Source organism: Helicoverpa zea, chromosome 11 (assembly GCF_022581195.2).
Source record: "Helicoverpa zea isolate HzStark_Cry1AcR chromosome 11, ilHelZeax1.1, whole genome shotgun sequence".
NCBI lineage: Eukaryota > Metazoa > Arthropoda > Insecta > Lepidoptera > Noctuidae > Helicoverpa > Helicoverpa zea.
In genome coordinates this window covers 11,075,708-11,100,017 of record NC_061462.1, presented here as the reverse complement: position 1 = coordinate 11,100,017, position 24,310 = coordinate 11,075,708, and the positions used below count along the sequence as shown (strand labels likewise).

Here is a 24,310-nt window from a genome sequence, read left to right as displayed (position 1 = left end):
CATAACGTCTCATAACACAAGCATACTCCAGAATCAAGAACAATAGAGTACCAGCACAAATTTTACTATGTGACTGCACCGTAACAAAAGAGGTTGCACAATAGGCACAAACTTTGTGTTTCACGGCAACACTGGCCGATCTATTATTTATATCTGACGAGAAAGCAGTGTCTGTGCAAGTTTGCATTCAGTTATTAATGCAGTTTTGTTGGTACTGCCTTTTGTTGGAACTTGTCGGCTAATGGCAGGACAAGCGCGTGCGCCCGCCTCAGTGCTGGATTCATTACAGTTTGTGTAGTGTGTTTTCTTGAATGGACTGCTCATTAAAATATGGAGCTGCTTCAGCTGAAAAGCTCGCCCTAATTAGTGCAGCTTAAATATATTTTTAAAATTGTGAGGCTTTTTAGATGCATTTTTCAAACACTACCACTACACAACTCTGCCTTATACTAAAAGAATAATAAGGCAACGATAATTCAACTTAACTTTTTTAATTAAACTTTAATTAGCTATCAGCCAGTTTCTTCATCAAAAGTTAAAGCCAAAGTAAAAGTCAAAGTAATGTCTAAAGTAAAAGTAACGGTCAAATTCAATTTTTCTATTCGTTTTGCTGTCACTTTAGCCTTGAAAAAACGTATTTGACCGTTACTTTTACTTTAGACATTACTTTAACTTTAACTTTTGATGAAGAAACTGGCCGTTCGACTAGTGAAGCATCGAATGATTTCAGATTTATCATAACTACATAGATACCTACTGTAAATGATTTAATGTTGAGGCAGTTTTTTTAAATCTTCCTTACATTTTCAACAAATCATCTTTATACACAGACAACATATATGTCATTTATCTACCTAAGTATTTTTAAACCAGTCTAAAACATAAGCTTTTTAATCTACACATTACTAAAATCATGTCAACGAAATAAATCAGCAATTACTCTTCCAAAATTTAGCGCTATTAAAATTTGGCAATGATGCGAATGTGGGTCATTCTCGCACTCACAATAGTTCTATTTATATCAAAGTAAAACTAAAATACACCAGTATTCCGGTACGCACAGACCAAAATAAATCGCTTGTATGTGTTCAATAGTTAGCGTCGTATAAGTCGTAAAGGCGCACCTCGCGACTTTACAGTAATACTAACGATCCTGATAAAAAAAATCGTTTTCAGTAAATATAGAATCAATGTTATGGTAAAGCTAAGAAAAGTAGGTAGGTAATTCTGTACAGATTTTATTTAAAAAATCTGCAATATTTGGATAGAAACGGTAAAGAGTAACAGACACTGTATTTCTGAAATTGTTTCGATAGTTATCCATTTATCAAACATGTATTAACATTTTAAAATATTTGTATAAAAACACATAAAAATAATGTCCTGTCTGTATTGGGAACATTGTTTATATCGTTACAAATTCTGTTTTCAGATAAATACATATTAAAAGGTGGGCCAAACATTAGGTTATTTTACTATTAGATTTAGTCAGGCACAAAATTTTAAATAAGCGTAATACCTTTTCATAATTCTACCTTTCGTATTACCGCACAACATTATAAGTGTACAGTGCACAGTACAGTACAGAACGTTGCCCCCTCTATCGGTAATGAGGCTGTGGACCCGTGACGTCAGCAGCGCATGACCTAATTCCTGCGCCCCGCTATTGCACCTGAATATCATGACGTCAATACTTTGTAAAATATGCCCAAAAAGTGTTTTTTTGTAACTTGAAAGTTGTTAATTTTTATTATTTTTGTGATATTATTATTTTTATTTATTTATTAAATGCTTTTTGCACAATATACATACAATGGCGGACTTAACGCTTCAGGCGTTTTCTGCCAGTCTACCTTCGGGTGTTGGAAAAATAATAGAGGTAGGTGCAAAGCTTTTTTATGATAGTTTATTTTTCCTTTAAATAATTATGTTTATTATTGCAGTACTTATAGTAGCTACTGCACATAGTTTCCGGGGACCCTCTGGATATAGCACAAACCTATTTTGATTTATTTCTACTTTTATTCATTACGTGTTTAAATGATTGCAGTAAAGATAGTACAGTACAGAGTATAGCAGGACCCTCTATCGGTAATAAGGCTGTGGAACGGTGAAGTCAGCAGCATGCGACCTAATTCCCATCGTTGCACGCGGGCGTGACGTGGATGCGCGCCTTTTTGTACTATCTAACAGTATTTAACTCTGCAATTATTTGTTTTACTTGGGGTTTGCGGAATTGATAAGAGGGGGCCTTCTAATATGCTCAATACTTATAATTCAATTGATAAAAAAACGAAAACTAGTAAAATCAGAGATTGTTACCTCCTACACATAAGAATAGAATATTTACGTAATTATGCAAAAAACATTACGTTACTTATTATATTGCAAAATAAAAACATTTATTTAAGGCAAAAAAAAATTACAGAAATAACTGCTTAATTTAGTTAGGTGTTATAGCATTCATACTCATTATTAACATAAATAATAAAAAAGTATTATAGTTTACAAAATCGTTACCAATACAATTCCCATATTTGGTGAAATTGCTACGAGCACATACATACTACGCGATATACGTAGCGCTTCGTAGCGAGGTCCGCGTAGCAACGCGCCGTAAGCGTAGCTATTTTTAGACTGACACGTACTTAGCCGATGACTATAGCGTATAAACGCTTATACTAATGTTTTATATTTGCAATTATATTTATTTTAGGTTATGTATGTGCGTGATTAGTAAATATGTATAATAGTTTTGATTGAATATTTTCACTCGTATTCCTTGATTTTTTTTTATAGGTAGGAGATAAGTTTACTGTACATATTTTATAATAAAACAAGTAATTCCTATTTAATTTGTAATACTTGTGGAAGTTATCAAAAAACTTGTAGGTCTCTTAATTATGAGGGTCGATTTAAGTTCAATAGTCAATACTTTTTCGGCAGTCGGTCATACCACATTTGAATTAAATAATATTTCTACTTCTAAATGAATTTCCTAGTGTTTATTTGCCCCGTAGTAACCCGGAGGTGCACCTCTGACGTCACGCGCTGACCTAATATCTACTGCGATTGCGCATAATCTCACTTGCAGGAAATTAGGACTTTACTGCATCACTCGAAATTATAGAAATACTAGCTGGTGCCCGCGACTTCGTCTGCGCAGGTTTAGTATTTCGAACAATATGTTTACAAATTGTAGCCTATGTGTTATTCTGATGTATAAGCTATATTATTGTAAAGTTTCATTAAAATCCATTCAGTAGTTTTTGCGTGAAAGAGTAACAAACATCCATACATCCATACATACAAACTTTCGCGTTTATAATATTAGTAGGATAGAAATTGTTTAGGAACAAACATAGAGAAAATAATAATTTTACTGTGCATTGAACGACACATGTACGAAGTTGAAAATAGAATGCACACAGGACACGGAATATACTAACAAAGACCATTCTCTAAACTTCTTCTAAAATTAATGAATAATTAATTTTAATAATAAAAATTATCGACTAAATTATATGCACAAAAAAAAAACTTCGGGATTACACAGCTTTATCAACCAAATATGTGAAAACCCACGTATCATTCGATTCCACCGTATTTCCGAGAACTCAAAATGACTCAACTCTATACCCGAAACTGATTTCTTGCAACCGAGGCAAGAAAACACACAGAAGCCCATTGATAGATATTAGAACAAAATAACGATCACCTACCTAGCCTTACACCCAGGCTATCACGCACCTAGGACTAGCAGCTAGTTAGGCTAGGACGCAGCTGAGTACCAGTGTTTTACATGGAGCGACTGCCTATCTGACTTCGTCAAATCAGTTGTTTGATTAGATTGGTTTTCAGACTTTTCAGAATTAACAACGTCATCACCATCATCACGGATTTATGATGAAACTATTATTACTTATAAGTACTTCTATTTTTAAATATTAGTTTATATCGCTCTCTATGGATAGAGGAGCATGGATCCCGGCCCGGTTGAGATTTCCCCTGGGCTAGGAGTTGCTCTCAAATTGATTTACAATTAATTGAAGGAAATTAGTATGAGGCTGTAGACTTACGAGGCTTTCATGTTACTTTATAGCAGTTTTATAATGTCTTTACTTGGTACAGTATTGCATCTGATGTACCTAGTTGTCATAGTGAAGTTTTAGCTCCATTTTCGATGTAAAGCTTAGATTTTTTCAACATGCTATTGTTAACCTCTCAATCAAACGTTTTAAGAATTTACATTAGCTGGCTAATTGATTACTAATTTGTATGACAAGACAACATTTCTCAAACGTGATCGAAGCTTTCAAAAGCACAACCGGGTGTATGGTAAGTGTGAACACCGCGAGCTTCACTCCAGATACACAGATCAGTACAAACGTGAAAGTTTACATATAACAGTTTTAAACAGTGTATATTTAGTTAAAATGTGTGTGATGATAGGGCGGTTCTCATCTCGATCGGCGGCGTAACCGGGTCGGCCGGTCTGAACTGTGTCACAGATGACGTCAGGCACCGCGCGCCTTCTCGACCACCACTCCGCAATATTATGAATTACTATGACTGATTAGTTATGTAGACACAACTCTTAAATGGGTCAACGAACCGGTGTGTGATTTTTTTTTCGCTCCACAAAACACGTTACGTGCCAAATCTCCGGTTTGGATTTTTTATTTAATTTTCACGTGGGAGCTTTCGAAGTTTTGTATCAAAACATTTCTGTAACGCTTCCTGAAATGTCTCTCTTATATCTATCATTTTTATTAATACACCACACACATCACAGTAAACCCAAATTGTAACACTTGTTTATAACAGTTAATATTTGAACCAAATACTGCTCCTTTCTCAATTGAATGTTTAGCCAACTATAACGAATACAAGAAAGCATCTTAACAAAACTTTTTTGAAACAGAATATCATAAATCAATTTTCCTATTTTGAGCATTAACCTGTTGACAGACTTACTTACAGCCAGTTTCTTCATCAAAAGTAAAAGCCAAAGTAAAAGTCAAAGTAATATCTAAAGTAAAAGTAACGGTCAAATTAGTTTTTTCTATTAGTTTTGCTGTCACTTTAGCCTTGAAAAAACGAATTTGACCGTTACTTTTACTTTAGATATTACTTTGACTTTTACTTTTGATGAAGAAACTGGCCGTTATACAACAAACCAAATTAAACAAATGGTATATAAACTTTATCGTAAACAAATTATTTTGTGTCCTAAAGAAAAGCACACTTATTATTACAGAAGTCAATAGAAAATAGCTGCATTATTGTCCATCAAAGTGTAAATAGTTGCGAAACTTCTATTTTACTAGGCACGTAAGTGTGTACGTCACGAGCGGTAACTGAACGGTTATTTTTAACTGTGTTTACTGTCGTAACAGTGTCTATTTCAGAAATTTGGAATTATGTGTCGATCCCAAGGAGTTCCATTACGTTGGGATAACAGAATTTACTTTTGGGTTGTTATTTGGTAGATCTGTTTAAATTAAGGAGTATGTAAAGCTCCCTTTCTCTTGAAGTATAGACACACATTTTCTATACTTTATGTAGCACAGTACTACTTATAATATCTTATAAGCTTCTTCATCTTATATGACGAATAGCTGTTTACCCGCAGTATTACCCGCGTCCCGTGTAAATTACTGCCCGAACCGTGATAAAATACAGCTTATGTTACTCGCAGATTATGCAGCTTTCTAGCGGTGAAAGAATAGTTAAACTCGTTTTAGTAGTTTTTGAGTTATAAACAAACAAAAATATTTTTTCTTCTTCTATATAATATTAGTGTAGTGTAGACAATTGTTTATATACCCATCGATATCTAGGGCCCCAGTAACACCACTCACCCGGGGCCCGAGTGTTGCAACACTTACGCCACAGAGCTGATCTATCGCCGGTTGGAAAGATTTACGGAGGCACCCACAGCGCATGACGTCATCACTCGTATTTATCTCAAGGCTCACTCCTAGGGCCTACTTCTGTTAAATTATGAGACGTACTGTTTCAACTAATTTATTGCTACAGCATTTTTTATTTGGAAGTGTTAGATTGTAGGAAGAGTGATTATTGGAGTCATAATATATTTAAGTCTAAATATATTAATTATAATACTCTATTTACAAATTACAGTATGTTTCATCTGCCCTATGTCTTCAACGAGCTATAACGTACTTTTCAAAAAATCAATCCCTCCCTTCTTAGTGGAAATTCTATGTTAGGACTTCAAACCCAAGCTAAAAGTCTACGTTCCTTTACACGCCTATTTTTTCCCATATCCGGGTTAAATTTACGTGTTTCTTCCAAAGTCCACGCCAAGCACGATATCTGGTGCAAATGTTTACAGACTTCGGACCAGGTGTCGTGTAGTTCCGCATCAGGCCGTTTGATCTCCCACGCGTCATAAACTACTTGCTCCACCTTTATGGTCATCTATAACTGTCTATTGTTTGTCTCTGCTCATTGATTAAAGGGTAACAAGTTGTACTTTGTACTTGTGCTTGTTTAATTTGCTGTACCTGATGATTGTAGGTAGGTATTCTAATAGTAGCTGGAAATGTGTAGCTGCGACTGTAGATACATATTTCTTTGCCTATGAGGTCTTTCTATTGCCTAAAAACTTATATTGCACTAACGTTTCCTTTTTGAAATTGACTTTCTTATTATGGATTCTTAAAAGGTCTTGTAAAATATTTATGTGTTTTATTTGAATAGTCGTTTCTATCTAATTTCTGAAACTACATTATCATGTTTTCGTATAGTAAAGCATTATAAATGCGTAGCGATTCAAAGATTTCAGTCAAATCGACCAGCTATACTTAGGGCACACATACAGAGCCCTAAGAGGTTATCGAACGCAACAAACTAATCTTTATCTAGCAAACAAGATGCAAAGGCATCGAAATTATACAGGCAAAGCTCCCAGTGGGGATAGAGCTAAGCCACCCGCGGCTAAGTCAAACTCGAGCGGCGAGGTGGAGCGCGATTGGCTTGCGCGCGTGACGTCAATGCCGACCTCCCGCCGCGCCCCGCCCGTCCCGCGACCCCCGCCGAAGGCCGCGCCACTCGCTTCTGAAAAATAATCACGATTTTCGGACGGAACGATTTTTTTTTCTTTTCTTTTCTTCTACACGTACAGACTTCATTGTTTTAATGTAGGAAGGTGTTATCCAATTATTGGTGCGGTGATTCGAACTACACGTGTTACCGAGTTCCTTCCTAGCCGAGCCGTAGCTAGTATGTAGATGTACTTATTTGTACGTATCGTGTGAGTAACATTCCGACGTAAGCACGAATTATTATTAATTCGCGGAATAATGAATGCACAACGTTTTCGGCTGAAACTAATAGAAAACATGCAAATTCTGTAAAGTGTGAATCGTACACGTATCACAAAAACAAATACCTAAGTATTTAGTAACAACATAACCCAATGACTGCAATACTTTATATTAAAATCTGCTAATTGATTCGGCAAATGTTCATATAACTTGTTCCATTGTTAATTAGTAATGATAGGATTGAGATACTTGAACCACCGATACGTGAATGAATCAGGCTGCTTTTAGACTTCAACCAAGTACCTTTGACACTTATTTTTTTAATTCAAACCCAGTGTTTATTCAGTATTGACTGGTCTCAGTCCGATGAAAAACTGTAGGAAATTAGATTCAAGATTTTCTTAAAAAAAAAAAAACATTGCTCAACATCGATTAAGCACCAAACGATTGTTTCGCGCGTAAAGTCAATACGCCTTGTAAAGCGAGTGACATGGAGGCCTATCGAGTGAACACGCGACGCCAACAGGTGGCTTGAATTTTTACGATATATAATTAACTGCCGTTGTGAGGATGTGGTGACAGCCGTAATGACTGGGTGACGGTACTGCCGTGGCCTGATAGCAGTTGGGAACTATTTGTTACTTAACTGCAACAAATCATTTGATTTTGAAGTATGATTTTTATAGATCGAAGTGTTGAGTTGGATTTCTAATGTATGTAGATTCTACTGACTTGGACAATAGACATGACACACGTACATAAATGGACTAAAAATAGTTCTAGAAATAAAATGATAGAGCTTTTAAAAAAGGAAGAAGGACAGTCACACAAGGAGGATGACAGTCAAAATTAATAAAAGAAAAAAGTCAAGACCACATTTTGTACCCAGCCAACAAAGTTCTAAATTCAAATTCGAACGTGGAACATCTATACTAATATTATAAAGAGGAAAACTTTGTTTGTTTGTTTGGTTGTAATGAATAGGCTCAAAAACTACTGGACCGTTTTTAAAAATTCTTTCACCATTCGAAAGCTACATTATCCACGAGTAACATAGGCTATATTTTATCCCGGTACAGGCAGTAGTTACCACGGGACGCGGGTGAAACCGCGGGAAAACGGCTAGTATTCAATAAGATCGCTATATAAATATGTGAGAGCCCAATAAGGCGCCAGAATTGCTCGCGACGCGGTGCGTGCACGCATGTTTACAAGCGCGCGCTATATATAGCGGTGGCTGCTATTTGTGGTGTCTCTGATTCATTGCGCTAATTAGCCTTATTCCGGACAACCAGAGGTTATGCTGTATGGTTAAATTTAACTCGCGGATGTAAAAAAAAATTAGATGATTTCACAACCAATTTCTTAAAAACTAGTTGTTTTCACGCGCTTTCAGTAACTACTGCCTGTATCGGGATAAAATGTCTCTCTATGCCTATGTAACTCGAGAAGATTGTAGCTTTCCAACAAGAATGTGAAAGAATGTGTCAAATCGCTTCATTAGTTTCGGAGTCTTTACAAACAAATAAGCCAAAAAATCCACTTTATTATAGTAGTATAGATAAAGATCTGTCTCTTAATTTACTTTTAGGTAGAAACAATGTAGTTTTTAGTTTTGAATCAGTAGCTCTCCAATTGAAATAGTTTCTAACGTAGGTTTGTATCACATAGTTGTGTGGGACATAATCATTGAACTTGCTGATGATGATCAGGGTATTGCCCTCAGGCTATTTCAGTTCGTGTCTAAGGAGTGTTTACTTTGGCTCTGCGACTCATAGCCCAGCATGCTGAAGCAATTTAGAGGAAATACGAATAGATTCTTTTGTAGACGGTGTCCATATTTGAGTTTGTTGAGTAAATTGTGAAGCGTAAGTGCGAGCATTGAATAATCGAGGCCTATTGATTGAACTATCGGTATATACTTAATACTATTATATACTTTACGAATATATAGGTACTTTTAATTTTGCCTTTTTTTTAATGTTATACTAAAAATGATTGAGCAAAAAAGCCTCTAATTAGGTAAACAATTATGTTGTTCGTAGTACGAATGCAAGACGGGGAGTTATATTTTTTTACGTCGGTATATCTGTAGTCTTCGATTTTTAAATCGAGTGTTATTATTATTATTAGTGGCCAAGTGGCCATCAGTAGATCTGTTCCGGGAGGTGGTGCCGCGCCGACTGCGCACTCCAGCTGCGTACACGAGAACAGACTAACTCGAGGTTATTTAAATATACCGTGACGTATGCACGTCACTACTACACCACTAATACCTTTCCTTGATCCCCATCCGGCTTGCCCTTCCGCGTATAAAAAGCGAGCGTAGTTTATTGACAAGCACACTATAAATAACACTTTTGTTTTATGTTTCACGCACGCAAGGCAAAGGTTAGCTCTGCCATTTTGATGATCAAACTTTTTAATTTTAAATCTATTGCTTATTTCAAATATAACGTTCTATTTTCAAATAAGTATAGTTCCTTTTAAAGCGGTCGTGTAAAAAGGTTGCATGGCAACAATCCATCTAGTTGGTAGCCGTATAAAGCGCATGATGTAATAAATATTATGATTTCATAAGGGAATAGTTTACCTATTTCAACGGTTACTACCGTCGCCCACGCGCATTCATTTAATTAGATTTTTTCTGTTTTCTATACGTCATAGTCTCGTACGTCAGAACAATGAGGTCATTTTATTCCCATAGAATATTACTCTAATATAATTTACTTTCATGTTTTAATTTTATGATAGCAAAATACTACGGGAATAATGATTTTAATTTCTTTATCGACCTCTGCTACGCCGTAGCGTTACGTAGACCTCTTAATATAAGTGCGTAGCATAAGTCGAAGATATGAAAACCTGCTTGGTCCAGAACCTATCGCACAACGTCCGAATGTAATAATGACTATTCCTATGCATTAGGTATTATGAATTTATCTGAATTTTGGAAAAAAATACACTTAATTTTAAAACGAAATCCATAATCATACTTAAACAATTTACAAATGCAACATGAACAAAAAGTCTAAACATCAAAGCTAGACCAATCAAAGACCGTAAGAGGTTATCCAAGAGCTACAGCTACCGGGGACAATATAAATTGGCAACATCAGTGTCTCCAGTGGGATGGCGGGATGGCGGGGTGCGAGCATGCGCGCCCCTATTGATCCGAGCCGAGATGACGAGAGGCCCGCGCTCCAGCGCCCCAGCCGTGCATGGCCCGACACCGCCGACTATTTAGTCTATGGACGGCGCCACTAGACACTAATAAAAACTCCTTTTTAGGTTCGCTTTGAATTTCGAATTCGAGTTTTGAAATGCTCCTCCATAAAAACAAAACACGGCTACTTCAAGACGGAACATTTTTTTTGATTTTACAAATCATTTCTTTTCCCTTCCGTATCTCATATGCGTAGGCACTAAAATAATAATTTTATACATAAATAATACCGAAGAGCCAGAAACTATTAGAAAGCCATACATTAGCGATATCTTGGCAGCTACTTCAAACCTCTTACTAGAGATATAACAGTAGAGGTGCTTGTAACTATCATAGTTTCATGGTAATCACAATACTGGCAGATTAACTAGCATTCGACCTCATTCAATTAGTGTTGGAGATTGGAATCAGTGCTCAATATTGCATTAAACGCCAGTTGATAAGTTTACACTATCTCATTTATATGAGCTGCGAGTAGGAAATTATTTGCATTATAGGTACAGTCTAATCTTATTATTTGTAAGAATATATTTCTGGACATATTTGGTGTAATGTGTAGCCACTGTACTGTGTTCGATTTTGGCTAACTTAAACTCCCTATTTCGAGGATCGAGAATTTGAGTTTTCTGGTTTTCTAAATAATTGATATTTTTAAAGATAAACTGATATTTTTTAAGATAAACGGTACATATGTAAAAAAAAATGGAAATAACCAATCGCGCATATGGCACACAGGGTGAATGTTTGGAAAGCATGTAATCAATTCCTAAAAACCACTTTCAAACTGATCTTTTTCTAATTAACAAGTATGGCAAAAGGGCTTCGGTATAGGAAATGCCGTGCGTACCCAGTCCCCAGCGTGTCGCATGTCTGAACTCAGGGCTCGGGCGGTGCATCGCGTGCCTCCTAATGTAATGCGTTACACCACACCATTACTGCCCACTATTAGCTTATTGAATACTGTAGTCCGCGGTTTTAGAAGCGTCACTAGGGAAATAGTTACGTATTTAGATAAAACGTAGCCTATATCTATACTAATATTATAAAGCTGAAGAATTTATTTGTTTGTTTGTTTGTTTGAACGCGCTAATCTCAGGAACTACTGGTCCGATTTGAAAATTTCTTTCAGTGTTTGATAGCCCATTTATCGAGGAAGGCTATAGGCTTCTTTTTATCCCGGTACGGGAAGTAGTTCCCACGGGATGCGGGTGAAACCGCTGGCAGAAGCTATTATTGTAATATATCGGCTAAATTACTGCCAGTTTTAAGGGAAGAAGCGTACACCTTTTAAAAAGGCCAGCCACTAGCCAGGTAACAGTTCTGGTACAGCTATAGGTAAACCTACCTAATGATTACCTACATTTAGGTCTAGTAGGTATCATTTACCTATCTTTATATGTAATGCATTTCATAACTATAGCAATGGTAGTTAGACGTCGTCCAATAATTGGTACCGTATTCTCTTCAAATTCTTCAAAAAAGGCGGAAAGAATAAGGTGCAACACACGTAGCAACCGCGCTAATGGTCACCCATCGAATTTATTACCTCACTAATCGTTATTTACGACACGAGTGGGCACGGGGCATAGGGACATCATCACGTTACGCTCCCCCAAGTGACGTCACCTGACATTCAACCTCCTTGTTCCAGTCTGCAACTTCATCGTGCACGAGCGATGCGTGGGGCAAGTGGTGACGCCGTGCTGCGGGGTGGCGCCGAGCCTCATCAAGGTAATATACACCTTACTCACTACAATATAGAGCATATAATAAAAGTGTTGTCAAAGCCCACAGTTCAAAGTTTAAGTACTGGTAGCTGTAAATGCGTAGGGCAACGCGAGGGTGTGTTAAAAGGGTCATCTTTTATTATCTGCTTTAAAAACTTTAATCTAAATGCCGTTCACTCGAAGTAATTAATTTTATGGTTCTTTATATACCTAACTGTCTTAAATCTTGTTATTTATCTAGACATGAATACTGAATTTCTTGTTTGTTTGTGACAGAACCCAGTGGCTCACTGCTGGTCAGAGCCCACACACCACAAACGCAAGTTCTGTACGGTGTGCCGGAAGCGGCTCGATGAATTACCAGCTTTACACTGCATGAGTGAGTACCACGCTTTATTTCTTAAACTCCTTTATTTCAGCCAATCTAAACGTTTCTCTTTCATGATAGGTGACACGAGGTGCTGCTGCAAACAGTAAATATTATGACATCTTGATTGTAGAAAAGCTACTTGTGTATATGATATTATTTGTACTGCTACAAATGTGAGCATTTGTTTGGCTATTAACCATCACGTGATTTAAAGAAGTAGGCCCGAACAGTTGAACAAAGAGTGTTTGTGACAAGCTAGATGTGTGTCAGCAATGTACTTAAAAGCAGTTGATTAACTTGAGATGTTGTATGGTACAGTATGCGAGTACTACGTGCACGGAGAATGCGTAGACTTCGCGGCGGCCGACTGCAAGGAGAACGCGACGTACTGCGCGGGCAGCGAGCCGCGGCACGTGCACCACTGGCGCGAGGGCAACCTGCCCGCCAACAGCAAGTGCGCCGCCTGCCGCCGCGCCTGCTGGTCCGCCGAGTGCCTCACCGGCTACCGCTGCGAGTGGTGCGGCAGCACGGTACGTACACACCATCTTTGACCCCTATATCAGAAGCACAATCACTCGAGCAACTTGTAATATACAGTAGGCTCAGCTTAGTTACTATCACCATTCACAATACTGAGTGAGCATTCGTCCCGCAGTGCCACGCAGGATGTCGCGCCCTCATACCGGACGATTGCAACTTCGGGATGCTGCAGCCGATCTTCTTACCACCGTCGGCGGTGTCGATCCCGCGCACCGAGGTACCCATGGAGGCCATCATCGGCGTGCACGTGCGGCCGCCGCCCTCGCAGCGCGACTTCGGCTGCCGTAAGTGTCCCGCAAACAGTGCCCCGGCAACCACCGCTTCCCGCCCCGTACATGTGCCACGCCATTCGCAGCGAGCTTACTTAGTCTAGGCCTCGCTTGTAAAGTAGTCCGACGGTTCGCTCGAGGTCACAGGCACACACGGTCAGGGATCTGCTGCTTCAACATTTAGAAGATCATCACAGGAACTTTTGCCAACATATTATTTTTCTTACTGAATGCTTTGCTAATTCATTCTTTATCTTACATTGGGTTTGGATTATAGCAGTAACGTTTTCAAGTTGAACTGTATTTAGCTTGATTCCCTGAGTAGTCCGTGATGTCGTTCTGCGCGTGTGTCGGGGTGTCTGATCGTGCGTGGCTGCGCGGCGGCGGCACAATCGTGTAGGGGTGTAGGTCGGTGAATCGCTTGGCACATGCGTGGAGCGGCGTGGCGTGAGCGTGTGTGTTGGGGCAGCGCGCGCTGGCGGCTGGGCGCCGGCGCGGCTGGTGACGCTGGCGCGGCGCCTGCTGCCCGCCGCCTGCAGCCCGCACGGCGGCGCCTCGCCCCCCTACTCCCGAGGTAACCCGGACAGCGCCTCCACCCCACGCCCCGCGTCTAGCGCACCCGCACCGGCTGTCTACTGCTGTCTCGACCCGGATCCTAACATCATCAACTTTTCCAAATTTGAAAATCATGAACAGTTCTACAGGTATATTTACATTTTGGAAGGACCTTACGTTCACATAATTTGATACCTCTCTTACAAGGATCCGTGGTCGAAACATCTCTTGCATGAACTTGGCTGAACTCTTGTGATTACGGTTTAGTCAAGATGAACGTTAAAGGCTTTCGCTGTAAGCTTTCTTACACCTTCCTTCTAGATGCTAAACTAATCATGTTAACTAAACTACAATTTCTCATTTCAAAGAAGAGTGTGTACGAGGAGATTGGTACAATCTATGATTGCTTTATAAGACCAAGATAAACTTCAAACAGCTGCCTTAAGCTAAGCATCCACTTGTCGGTATCGTACGCAACGGACGCAACGCACGCAACGGATCGTAGTATTATTTATATAGAAACTCAAACAAGATGTGCGATGCGTACGATGCGGACAGGTGGACGCACTTGTTTGAGTTTCTATATAAATAATACTACGATCCGTTGCGTACGATACCGACAAGTGGACGCTTAGCTTTAGAGATCGAAGATTGAGACGATTTCTGCAACCTACTGAAATGACAAAAAAGGACTTGCACTGATGTTACCAACAGACTTTAGAAAGTTAGATAATAGTATGTGTGACAATATTCAATCCCTCGTACACACTCTTACCCTTAAAACTGGAAGCTCTATCTACTAAGTTTCACTGGGTTTCTGTGTCTGCATGAGGCTACAAGCTTGGTAACACCCGAGTAACACTGCACACGAGCGGCACCTCTGTACCTGACTCGATAACACTCAACATCCCCTTTCATGATACTACAAGACCTTAAAAATATTACTACGGCTATTTGAAGCTGTATGTTCCGTGATTCAATAATTGTACAAATCACTAGAACTTGGTGCATCATTGGAGCACGTTAACGTGCCGTTTCCATTTCCATCAGGAAACTCGCAAATATTGATTCAACATAATTATTCTATCTCTCATGATCTTTCTTCTATAATTTCCAAAAATTGTCTCCATACAAGAATGCATCCATGCCTGAATTTCCATTCGATAATTCACACAGCTTCCTTTTCAATCGATTTGTGAACTAGCTAAGTCCCGGCACTAGTCTTGTAGTTGAGTGAAGCATACTCTGTGCCCTGGAAGGCCGGCCAGTCCAAGAATACTCACGATGCAGTATTCCAACGGCGCAGGTAACAGACACGCGGTATTAACGACAGACAATAGTGTATGTTCGCTTCGTGTTCGACGCTGCTTTGTGTCTGATGTCACTATACAAACACCAAGTACCCAAGTAGTATTGAAAGAAGTTGAGCTTCGAGAAATATAATTGAAGGAAACAGTAACTGTGTTTGATAGTGACATCCTAAAATCAGTGTATGTTAAAAGTTGTATGATCGTCATGGAGTGGTTATGAATTGATTTGAAAACAGTTGTTTATCGTAGGTGATGGTTCTGCACATTGTTAGAAACTGAACGTATCATGCAACTTTATGTTAGTAGATGAACGAAACTAAACAATATCAAATCCTTACTCCAAGATACTGACGTTTTTAATCTCACTGAAGTCAACGATATACCTAAATAGCATTTTGTTCAATGAAAATCTTGGTGTATGGATCGAATAAATAACAAATAAACTGGTAACATAAAACATAAGTCTAAATCTGACGACCCTTTCGCCTGCATTGTTCGCTTACCTAGGACAGCTGTCCTGGCCTAAAGCAATCCTGAACCCGCTTTAAATAATAAACCGTGAGAGCTTGGTGCAATAATAAAACGAATTTGAATAAACCACGACTAAAAGCAACAAGAGGAGGCAAATCAATACTTTTGATTTGTCATTCCTGATGAGTCAAGCGTTGGCGTATCTGCTTCTATTGACGTGTGATCATTGTGTGATAATGCTGTAGCTTCTTGTGTCCACAAGGAGTTACACGTTCTTTGTAAAGCAGGATTGATAAGCCATACGTTCCCACAATCCCATGGCGTGGTGTGGGCGCGCGGGTGTGTATGTGAGCGATATGGGTGTTGCAGCGCGCAGCGTGAGCGAGGAGTTCAGCTCGGGCTGCGAGGGCCGCTCGGGCTCCGGCGGCGGCTCCACGGGCGCTCCCGCCGACCAGGACCACCGCCCGGACCACAAGCAGCATCGGGACCGGACCCCGGATGATCGTGATGAAGGTTCATTTAATTCTTTAATCATTTATAGTTCGGCCATTCAGAGAATGCGTTCCTGACACGTCGCGATTGAACTGACGACGTAACTTTGCAATGGCGTTGCAGTTACGATAAAAATATTTTTGCTGGTTGTTTACCGTTTTAACAATTGAGGAGCATTAAAACAACATTATTATATCAATAATCAATGAATGTAGTTACGTCGTCAGTTCAATCGCGACGTGTCAGGAACGCATTCTCTGAATGGCCGAACTATAATTCTTTAATCATTTAATCTTTAGTCAGTTAAGGATAAAGTTTAAGCTGTATTTACCTATCTACCTCTGTATATCCTGTAACAGAAGTGGTGAAGGTGTACGACGGCGAGGCGGCATGGACCCGGCGGCTGTACCGGCCCGTAGTGGTGGGCCGCAACTGGAACGAGCGCGAACTAGTGGCGGCGGCACTACGGGCCTTCCACGTGGCGCGGGACCCCGAGTTGTTCGAGCTCACGGACGCGCTGGCCGGCGACGAACCGCCGCTCAAGGACCCCACGCCACTCGCGCATGTCACGCGCCTTCCCAACAAGAGACCCGCACTCTTCTTACGATTCAAGTGAGTATCTTATGTCTAGTTGTTTCCTTGAAAAAGCAACAGTTTATACATACATGATGTCCTCCTAGCCGATTATCAGCTACGGCGGCTGTTCTCATATAAGGAGATTAGCCAACTGCGCAGCATTTGCGCAGATACATAGGTGCACTCACTATTCCTTCACTCCCATAGCCCAATGGGACGGCAATCCGACTTGACAGAAGATAAATCAGGCGCAGGATTGACATTTACGTGCTCTATTAAGTTTTTGAATCTTTGAATTTGCTTACCATTTGTTACTATTCTGGATGTGTGGTTCCCCATGTGCAGAGAACCTGAGAGTGGTGGTGGCGAGGTACGAGTGTACCCGGGGCGAGTGGCGGGCGCGGGCGAGACGTTCGTGACGGTGGGCTGTACCGGCGATGACGCCGTGGCTGATCTGATGGCCGCCGCGCTCGAGCGGTTCGGGCTCGACCCCGCGAGGGCCGTGCATGATTATCGCTGCTCAGAGATTTTGCTCGATCGTGGGGGTAACTATCTGATTAGTGTGGAACCAGTTTTTTCTAGAATATTCACGGGCCATCTTATGTCTCTGTCAAACGACTAAATATTGAGCTTGTAAGCTCTTCTGAAACCTTCATCTTCACCACACACATGTTATGTAATCATCGTTATAGTGAAGTCAGGTTGATGCTGCAAAAATATCATTCAGTTCCGCCATCAGTCTTCCAAAATCTAAAGACTTTTATTACCACAAAGAAGGTCATCTCGTTAACTTCTCTTTGATATAAACAGCACAGCCACTTTTCACGTTTTCCACACTAACGTAGCCAAAGAAGTTTCCCTGTAAGCTCATGCCTATTGGAGTAAGATAATCACGCGTAGCTTGCAACCGTTGGCCCAGTGTCGGAGCGCGTGCTGGAGGAGGAGGAGCGGCCGTGGCGCATCGTGGTGCGGCTGGCGCGCGAGTCGGTGCGGCGCATGGAGCTGGCGCGCTTCTACCTGCAGCCGCGCCGCGACCCGCACGGGCCCACGCTGGCGCTCTTCGTGGCCTCGCTGCCGCCCGGCCTCTCCGAGAGGAACTATGAGAACATACTGGTCGAGTTCCTGGGCGCCGGTCAGTATTACATCACTTTTACATATATTGACTACTCTACTAGGTGCCTCTACCTACAATGAGGCTGTTGGTAGATCGGCGATATCTATCTCGATTACCATACTACTTGATTCAAGCAAATGTCTTATCTAGGGCCAAATAAGAAAATGCTTTGTACCTAGCACATAGATTTAGATTGAAGATTGGAGCCTTAAAAAATCTCCGGAATATCTCTTCTTAGTATTATGGTTTGTAATGTAAAATGCTCGTTGCACAGAAAATAAGTTCACGTCGATCGGGCCGATCTACTACGAGTACGGGTCGATGGTGATCACGTACGAGGACGCCAGCAAGGCGGTGCGCGCGCTCTACGCGCTCAGAGAGGCCAAATATGAAGATAAGCATTTATTGGGTAAGTCGAGACTCGCTATTTACCTCCAACCATATTAATATAAATTCAACCAGCACATAGATTATGTGCCTAACTAACGACACCTAGTATTTAACGCATATCTCCATGACTTAATTGAAACATTACATGATTCCACATCAATCTTCAACAATACTCATTAAATAACCAGTGATGATATAAATTCAAATAACTTTAAAGCAGTGGTTCTTAACCTTTTTGTCATGAGGGACCACTTCACCAAAAGTTTACCATGCCGCGGACCACCTCATTGGTTTACCTAAATTGAGGGTTCTTTGATAAAGAATACAAGCACACTTTATAATTAGAACTCATTACTTTATTATTTAGCAAAAAACAAAAAGTTACAGATATTAATTTAATGAGATTTTTGTGACTGCATTCTCTTTACTATGTTCAGAATTCTTCTCTATTCTTTTGTAGGTAAGCAAATGTAAAGGAATACAAACATATGCTTATGTAGTTTTCAAATGCGCGAGCGAAGCGAGTGCAAATTTTTTTCAGACTTAAATAATCATTACGTAAAATGTAACCCAAACGTACTTAACTTTTTGTTTGTTGACAAATGCAAGCATAAGTAGTTTCTGAATATGCGAGCGAAGCGAGCGCGAAAAAATAGATTTTTTTTAAGAATCAAAATTAAAATTACGTAAAATGTAGCCCAAACATACATTTTTTACTGTCGGACAAGTAAGATGGATATGAATGGGAAGGGGGGGTGGTCCGGACCCCGAAACTTAACTTATATACGTCCATGCGAAAACCCCTGCTCATATAGAGAAGTCGGTGAAAATAAAGTTAGATAACGTGAAGCAAAGCTTCGCGGACCACTTAGAATGTCTCCAGGGACCACCAGTGGTCCGCGGACCACCGGTTAAGAACCACTGCTTTAAAGGGACCTGCAACAGTCGTCAATAACCACCGCTAACAGTAATTACTCAACGTAAAGAACAAAAACACATACAACGATCAGAAATAAGAACCTCTTCCATTTTGGGAAGTCAGCTAATAACGATAAATTATAAAGACGTATGTATGTATTTGCCATAGTGATGTTGTTGCCGAGCATCGAGCCTTCGATGGTCCCGGCGGGCGTGAAGCCGCTGCTGGTGTTCGTCAACGTCAAGTCTGGAGGCTGTCAGGGCCTCGAGCTCATTTCTTCCTTCCGCAAACTCCTTAACCCTTACCAGGTGTTTGACCTTGAGAATGGAGGTCCGTTGCCTGGGTAAGTTCAACTCTGACATCTTATGGAATCTAATGAGTGTAGACTATTTCATTACTCGTGTTTTACTATAGTTCAGAAGGATCTAAATACAAGTTATCTTTTTCTTCGATAAAAGGAGAATTACCAACACACAAATTCACGGGAACTGCATATAAATGGAGAATTATCACCCAGGGAACAAAGCATTTTTGAGTTCCCCCATCTTTTCAGCTCAGAGGGATCCCTGTATTTATTTCAATATTTATTTCTAGAACAAACATCTAACACAATTTGTTTCGGCACAGACTGTACGTGTTTCGTCACATTCCCAACTACAAGATCCTGGTGTGCGGCGGCGACGGCACGATCGGCTGGGTGCTGCAGTGCCTCGACAACGTCGGCCAGGACTCGCAGTGCTCCAACCCGCCCTGCGCCATCGTGCCCCTCGGCACTGGTAATATACCACTACCGTCCCTAGTTTTTCCCCTGATAAGATCCCTAGAATTACGCAAAAAGGAATACCAATAGCATAAAATCCTTTTCTGTGAAAACGGACACTATTTAGCAGTAAGACACTGGGGTATGTTAGGTGATAAAAACCAGCAGCTCATTCGATTAGATGAATTGGAATCAATAGACCTCTAGCTCTTGAATTGACTAAGAGAGAAAATCAAAGGCACTGCTGTACAAGAAGCACACAGAAGAAACGTTCTTAGTTCTTGAAAGTATCTCCAAGTCTGTATTTTCAAGAACCAAGAAAGTTTCATATTATTCCAAACATACATCTTCACACGCAAACTTCAGGCAACGACCTAGCCCGCACATTACGCTGGGGCTCGGGCTACACCGGCTGCGAGGACCCGCTGTCGCTGCTGCGTGACGTCATCGACGCCGAGGAGATCCGCCTCGACCGCTGGACCGTCGTCTTCCACCCCGAGGATAAGCAGGACGAGCCTAAAGAGCTCTCCAAGCAGCTACCTGGTAAGACTGGGTTGCAAGTCGGTATGTCTTCTGTAGTGGTAGCGAAAGATCTTAGGTCTTCAAACGATAATCATCTCATTAGAATCACCTTCATTGATATAACCAGTGTCGACCCGGAGTAGAAAATACTACGGGTCACAAGCTTAAGGGGGCCCGCCCTATGAGTCTTTATTAGCTCTGTGGATCCCTTTTCAAAAAGAAGTTTTTTGCTACAAGCCCGCGCTTGTATCATGCACTGGACATAGTATCTATGTATCATAAACTTTCATAGCTACCACTTTGTAATCAAAGAAATGCCACCGCCATCCATCATACCGTAGTGGTGACTACATCTGTGTGATTCCGCAGCGTCTGTGACCACAGGATCACAGAGCGAAGACAACTCGCAGATCCTCGTGATGAACAATTACTTCGGCATCGGGATAGACGCGGACCTCTGCTTAGATTTCCACAACGCTCGTGAAGAGAACCCTAATAAGTTTAATAGCAGGTATGTCATCATCATCATCATCAGCCTATCGCAGTCCACTGCTGGACAGGCCTGGGTAGGTATGTGCCAAATTTCATTACAAATTCTGTCACATATACCCACTAAAACTATGTATTTGACTTACATATTACACCAAGATCTGTAGCATAACATAGCTTAAAAGCAATTTCTTTCGCAGTGCTAAATGTTCTACTAAAACTAATGACGACTTTGTCTTGTAGGCTCCGTAATAAAGGTGTGTATGTGAAGATGGGACTCCGCAAGATGGTGGGGCGCAAGATGTGCAAGGACCTGCACAAAGCCATCCGCCTCGAGGTGGACGGCAAGCTCGTCGAACTGCCCCAGCTAGAGGGCATCATCATATTAAATATACTCAGGTAAGTACTGCCTTTGCAAGGACATGACAAAACAAACAATAGGTCAAAACTGCTTGTGGAAAAACACAATATTCCTTGACAGTTTATCATCAGAAGAACTAAATATCAGTCTAGGAGATCATTGGAACTTCAGTTTTCAGAAATTATCTTACCTTTAAATACCCTGAAAGTTTCCTTGCTATCCAAAACTTAGCTAAATGCGCATAAACAACCACGCCCAAACATCAAACAAATTCAATAGACTCAAAAGTCACTTACCTCAACATAACCAAGTTGCTAACACCATATCCCCCACAGCTGGGGTTCTGGTGCCAATCCGTGGGGCCCAGAGAAGGACGACCAGTTCAGCAAGCCCAACCACTGGGACGGCATGCTGGAGATCGTGGGCGTCACCGGCGTCGTGCACCTCGGCCAGATACAGTCGGGCTTGCGAGGTGCCATGCGGATAGCGCAGGTATGGGAATTTAGGACTCTTTAGGGCTCTTCAGGACGAGCTAATGGTGTTTTGGAAATTCGCGAAAATGAGTTTCGTTGCAACATAGGGGTTGTGAGGCAAGAAGTATTCGTCGTTATATGGGGCAGAAAAATATTCTCGATTGATAACTTTTTATTTTGATTTTGATATTAAGATTGTTATAGTGTAAAGAATCCGATAAAAAGGCATACATTTACCAAAGAAATTCCACACAAATCTAGTCGCCTAAAGACTCTGTCATCTGAATAGTTTTTTAGGTACATCTAGGGTCTTCTAGTAGAAAATTGTTTCGATTTGTAGATATGTCAGCAACAATTTTAAACAAGAAAACGTGTGAGGAAATACAGGAATCTAACTACAATATTATGTATAGGGTGGTCACATCAAAATCAACCTGAAAAGCGAGATTCCAGTGCAGGTGGACGGCGAGCCGTGGGTGGCCGCGCCGTCCGAAGTGGTGGTGCTCAAGTCTGCGCTCAAGGTAACTACACCACCGCACTACATTACCTACTATCCACCACGAGGGTTGAGCGAAACTTCTAGAACATGGGTTGTTCGATAAATAAAGTACATATATCAATTTGACTGTTGACACAGTTGAATTTACGACACTAGTAAATTTTTGAAGACAATATCTTTTTCTGAGTCTGCAAAGTCGGAAAAAGTTTCGAGTACTGTTCCAGACAGTTGGTGATTCATGAAGTACTGGATTTCGAAAATTTGGGACGGTACGATTAAGAAAAATTTCCTCAAAGATTATTCTATCAATTATTACACAATTTTTTTACCTTCGCAATATTCTGTAAACTCCCACAATCACTCCACATGCGGTGCTCCGATGCTCAGCTCTCGTCTGTCGTCCGTCAGTGTTGCATGTGCTCGCTTGCCTGTCTCCAAACAGGGCTCAATCAAAGCTTTTTAAAAACATTCTTTAAATTATATTGGTATAAACTTATCTTAATAAATCGAAAAGTTTTGCCTGTTCAATTAGAAGATTGGATTTCACTAGTAATTTACCCAAACCCAGTCTTTAAAACATTGGAATACATTGTTACCGTTATAAATACATAGAAAAAAAACTATCTGCTATCAGCAAACAATTGATCAAGCGAAACTTTGTTTTTTAAAATGACCGTCCCGAGTCACGTACGCCCGAGCACTGAATCTCCACTGAGCACCGATGTTACCAGTAGTTCTCTCAAGCCGCGGTGCGCCACACGTGCGCCGCGGCTTGAGCCCGGTCAGCCACCGGTCGGACCTCACCTACGTACACCTGACTACAGCGACGCCACAGCGGCACGCGGGTAACGCAACGCACACTACTCTGGGCACGTCTAGCTTGTCGAACCTCTGGAGTCTCGCTTTGTACATAGTTTAGTGAGCGGGCGGTAGAGCGCCGTCAGGTGTACGTAGGGGGCGGCGGCGGTGCGGGGTGCGGGCGGCGCGTGACGTGCGTGTGCTGCAGGCGACCATGCTGAAGAAAACCAAGCGCGGGTCCGCGGGCGCGTCGTCGGCGGCGGGCACCTGACCGCTCGCGCCCCGCCCCGCCGCTGCCAGTCGCGCCCCGTCCGCAGGCCACCATGCTGAAGAAGCGCGGCAAGGTGCGGCGCCGCAACACGGAGCCCAGCATGCCGCGCTCGCCCGAGCGGCCCGAGCGGCCGGAGCGGGCGGAGCGGGCGGAGCTGCGCGAGCGGCCCGGCGACTCCTGAATCTGGCTCAGCGAGCGCCTGATCTAACGCGCGCGCCCGCCCGGGGCTCAGGCCGGGCGCGTGCGGGCGCTCGCGCAGCCGCCCGCGCTGTCTCTGTCGCCGCGAGTCGTGTACATAAACTACAACCCAACCAAATATATAAACATAACTATAAAAAAAATAAAAATTATAGGTGATAGAAAAGTTGTTTTATTTAGAAAAATTAAACTCATAATCAATAATAAACAAAGTGTAAAATAAAATATTACAAAGTATAAACAGTACAGTTTTTTCTTTCTTATCACACGCAGTGGACCCCGAATCCTCACTGGATGTATGCATACATAGATTATACAGACAGCAATATAACTGTCAAAAACAACGGGAAGTAATCTGTTCCTTCCATCTTTGTTTCAATTCCCAAAATAGTAATTCATCATCATCATCATCATCATCATCAGCCTATCGCAGTCCACTGCTGGACATAGGCCTCTCCAAGTGCACGCCACTGAGATCGATTTTCGGCTTCTAAATTCCTCCTACGGGCAGAACAAATAGTAATTACCAAGACATAAAGGTCCCACTCCACAAATTCCTAATTCAAATGTAAAGAAACCACACTAAGAACATGCTCAAACCATGTTAAAGATAACTATGATGGTTTCAAGTAACTATATTTTAAAGACCATTGAATAGCAATCGAATCAAAAATAAATAAATTCT

General features: G+C 41.1%; 1 protein-coding gene across 8 annotated transcripts in view; it reads left to right on the top strand.

Moving 5' to 3' along the window:
* LOC124634215 (diacylglycerol kinase theta) overlaps nucleotides 1-23,791 on the top strand; it is a 32,223-nt gene extending 8,432 nt beyond the window's left edge. The window contains exons 2-19 of one of the 8 annotated variants that reach the window (XM_047169655.1): nucleotides 12,173-12,252; nucleotides 12,525-12,627; nucleotides 12,937-13,148; nucleotides 13,274-13,442; nucleotides 13,897-14,001; nucleotides 16,133-16,276; nucleotides 16,615-16,867; nucleotides 17,177-17,376; nucleotides 17,745-17,963; nucleotides 18,220-18,354; nucleotides 19,423-19,597; nucleotides 19,882-20,030; nucleotides 20,381-20,557; nucleotides 20,921-21,047; nucleotides 21,269-21,424; nucleotides 21,722-21,878; nucleotides 22,273-22,380; nucleotides 23,365-23,791. In XM_047169655.1, coding sequence (XP_047025611.1) covers nucleotides 12,173-12,252; nucleotides 12,525-12,627; nucleotides 12,937-13,148; nucleotides 13,274-13,442; nucleotides 13,897-14,001; nucleotides 16,133-16,276; nucleotides 16,615-16,867; nucleotides 17,177-17,376; nucleotides 17,745-17,963; nucleotides 18,220-18,354; nucleotides 19,423-19,597; nucleotides 19,882-20,030; nucleotides 20,381-20,557; nucleotides 20,921-21,047; nucleotides 21,269-21,424; nucleotides 21,722-21,878; nucleotides 22,273-22,380; nucleotides 23,365-23,427 — 2,732 coding nt within the window. In that variant the 3' untranslated portion in view covers nucleotides 23,428-23,791. Of the gene's footprint in view, nucleotides 1-12,172; nucleotides 12,253-12,524; nucleotides 12,628-12,936; nucleotides 13,149-13,273; nucleotides 13,443-13,896; nucleotides 14,002-16,132; nucleotides 16,277-16,614; nucleotides 16,868-17,176; nucleotides 17,377-17,744; nucleotides 17,964-18,219; nucleotides 18,355-19,422; nucleotides 19,598-19,881; nucleotides 20,031-20,380; nucleotides 20,558-20,905; nucleotides 21,048-21,268; nucleotides 21,425-21,721; nucleotides 21,879-22,272; nucleotides 22,381-23,364 lie in introns of all 8 variants that reach the window. The other 7 variants (XM_047169652.1, XM_047169653.1, XM_047169651.1 and 4 more) reach the window with 7 other exon arrangements.
* The last annotated feature ends 519 nt before the right edge of the window (nucleotides 23,792-24,310 follow it).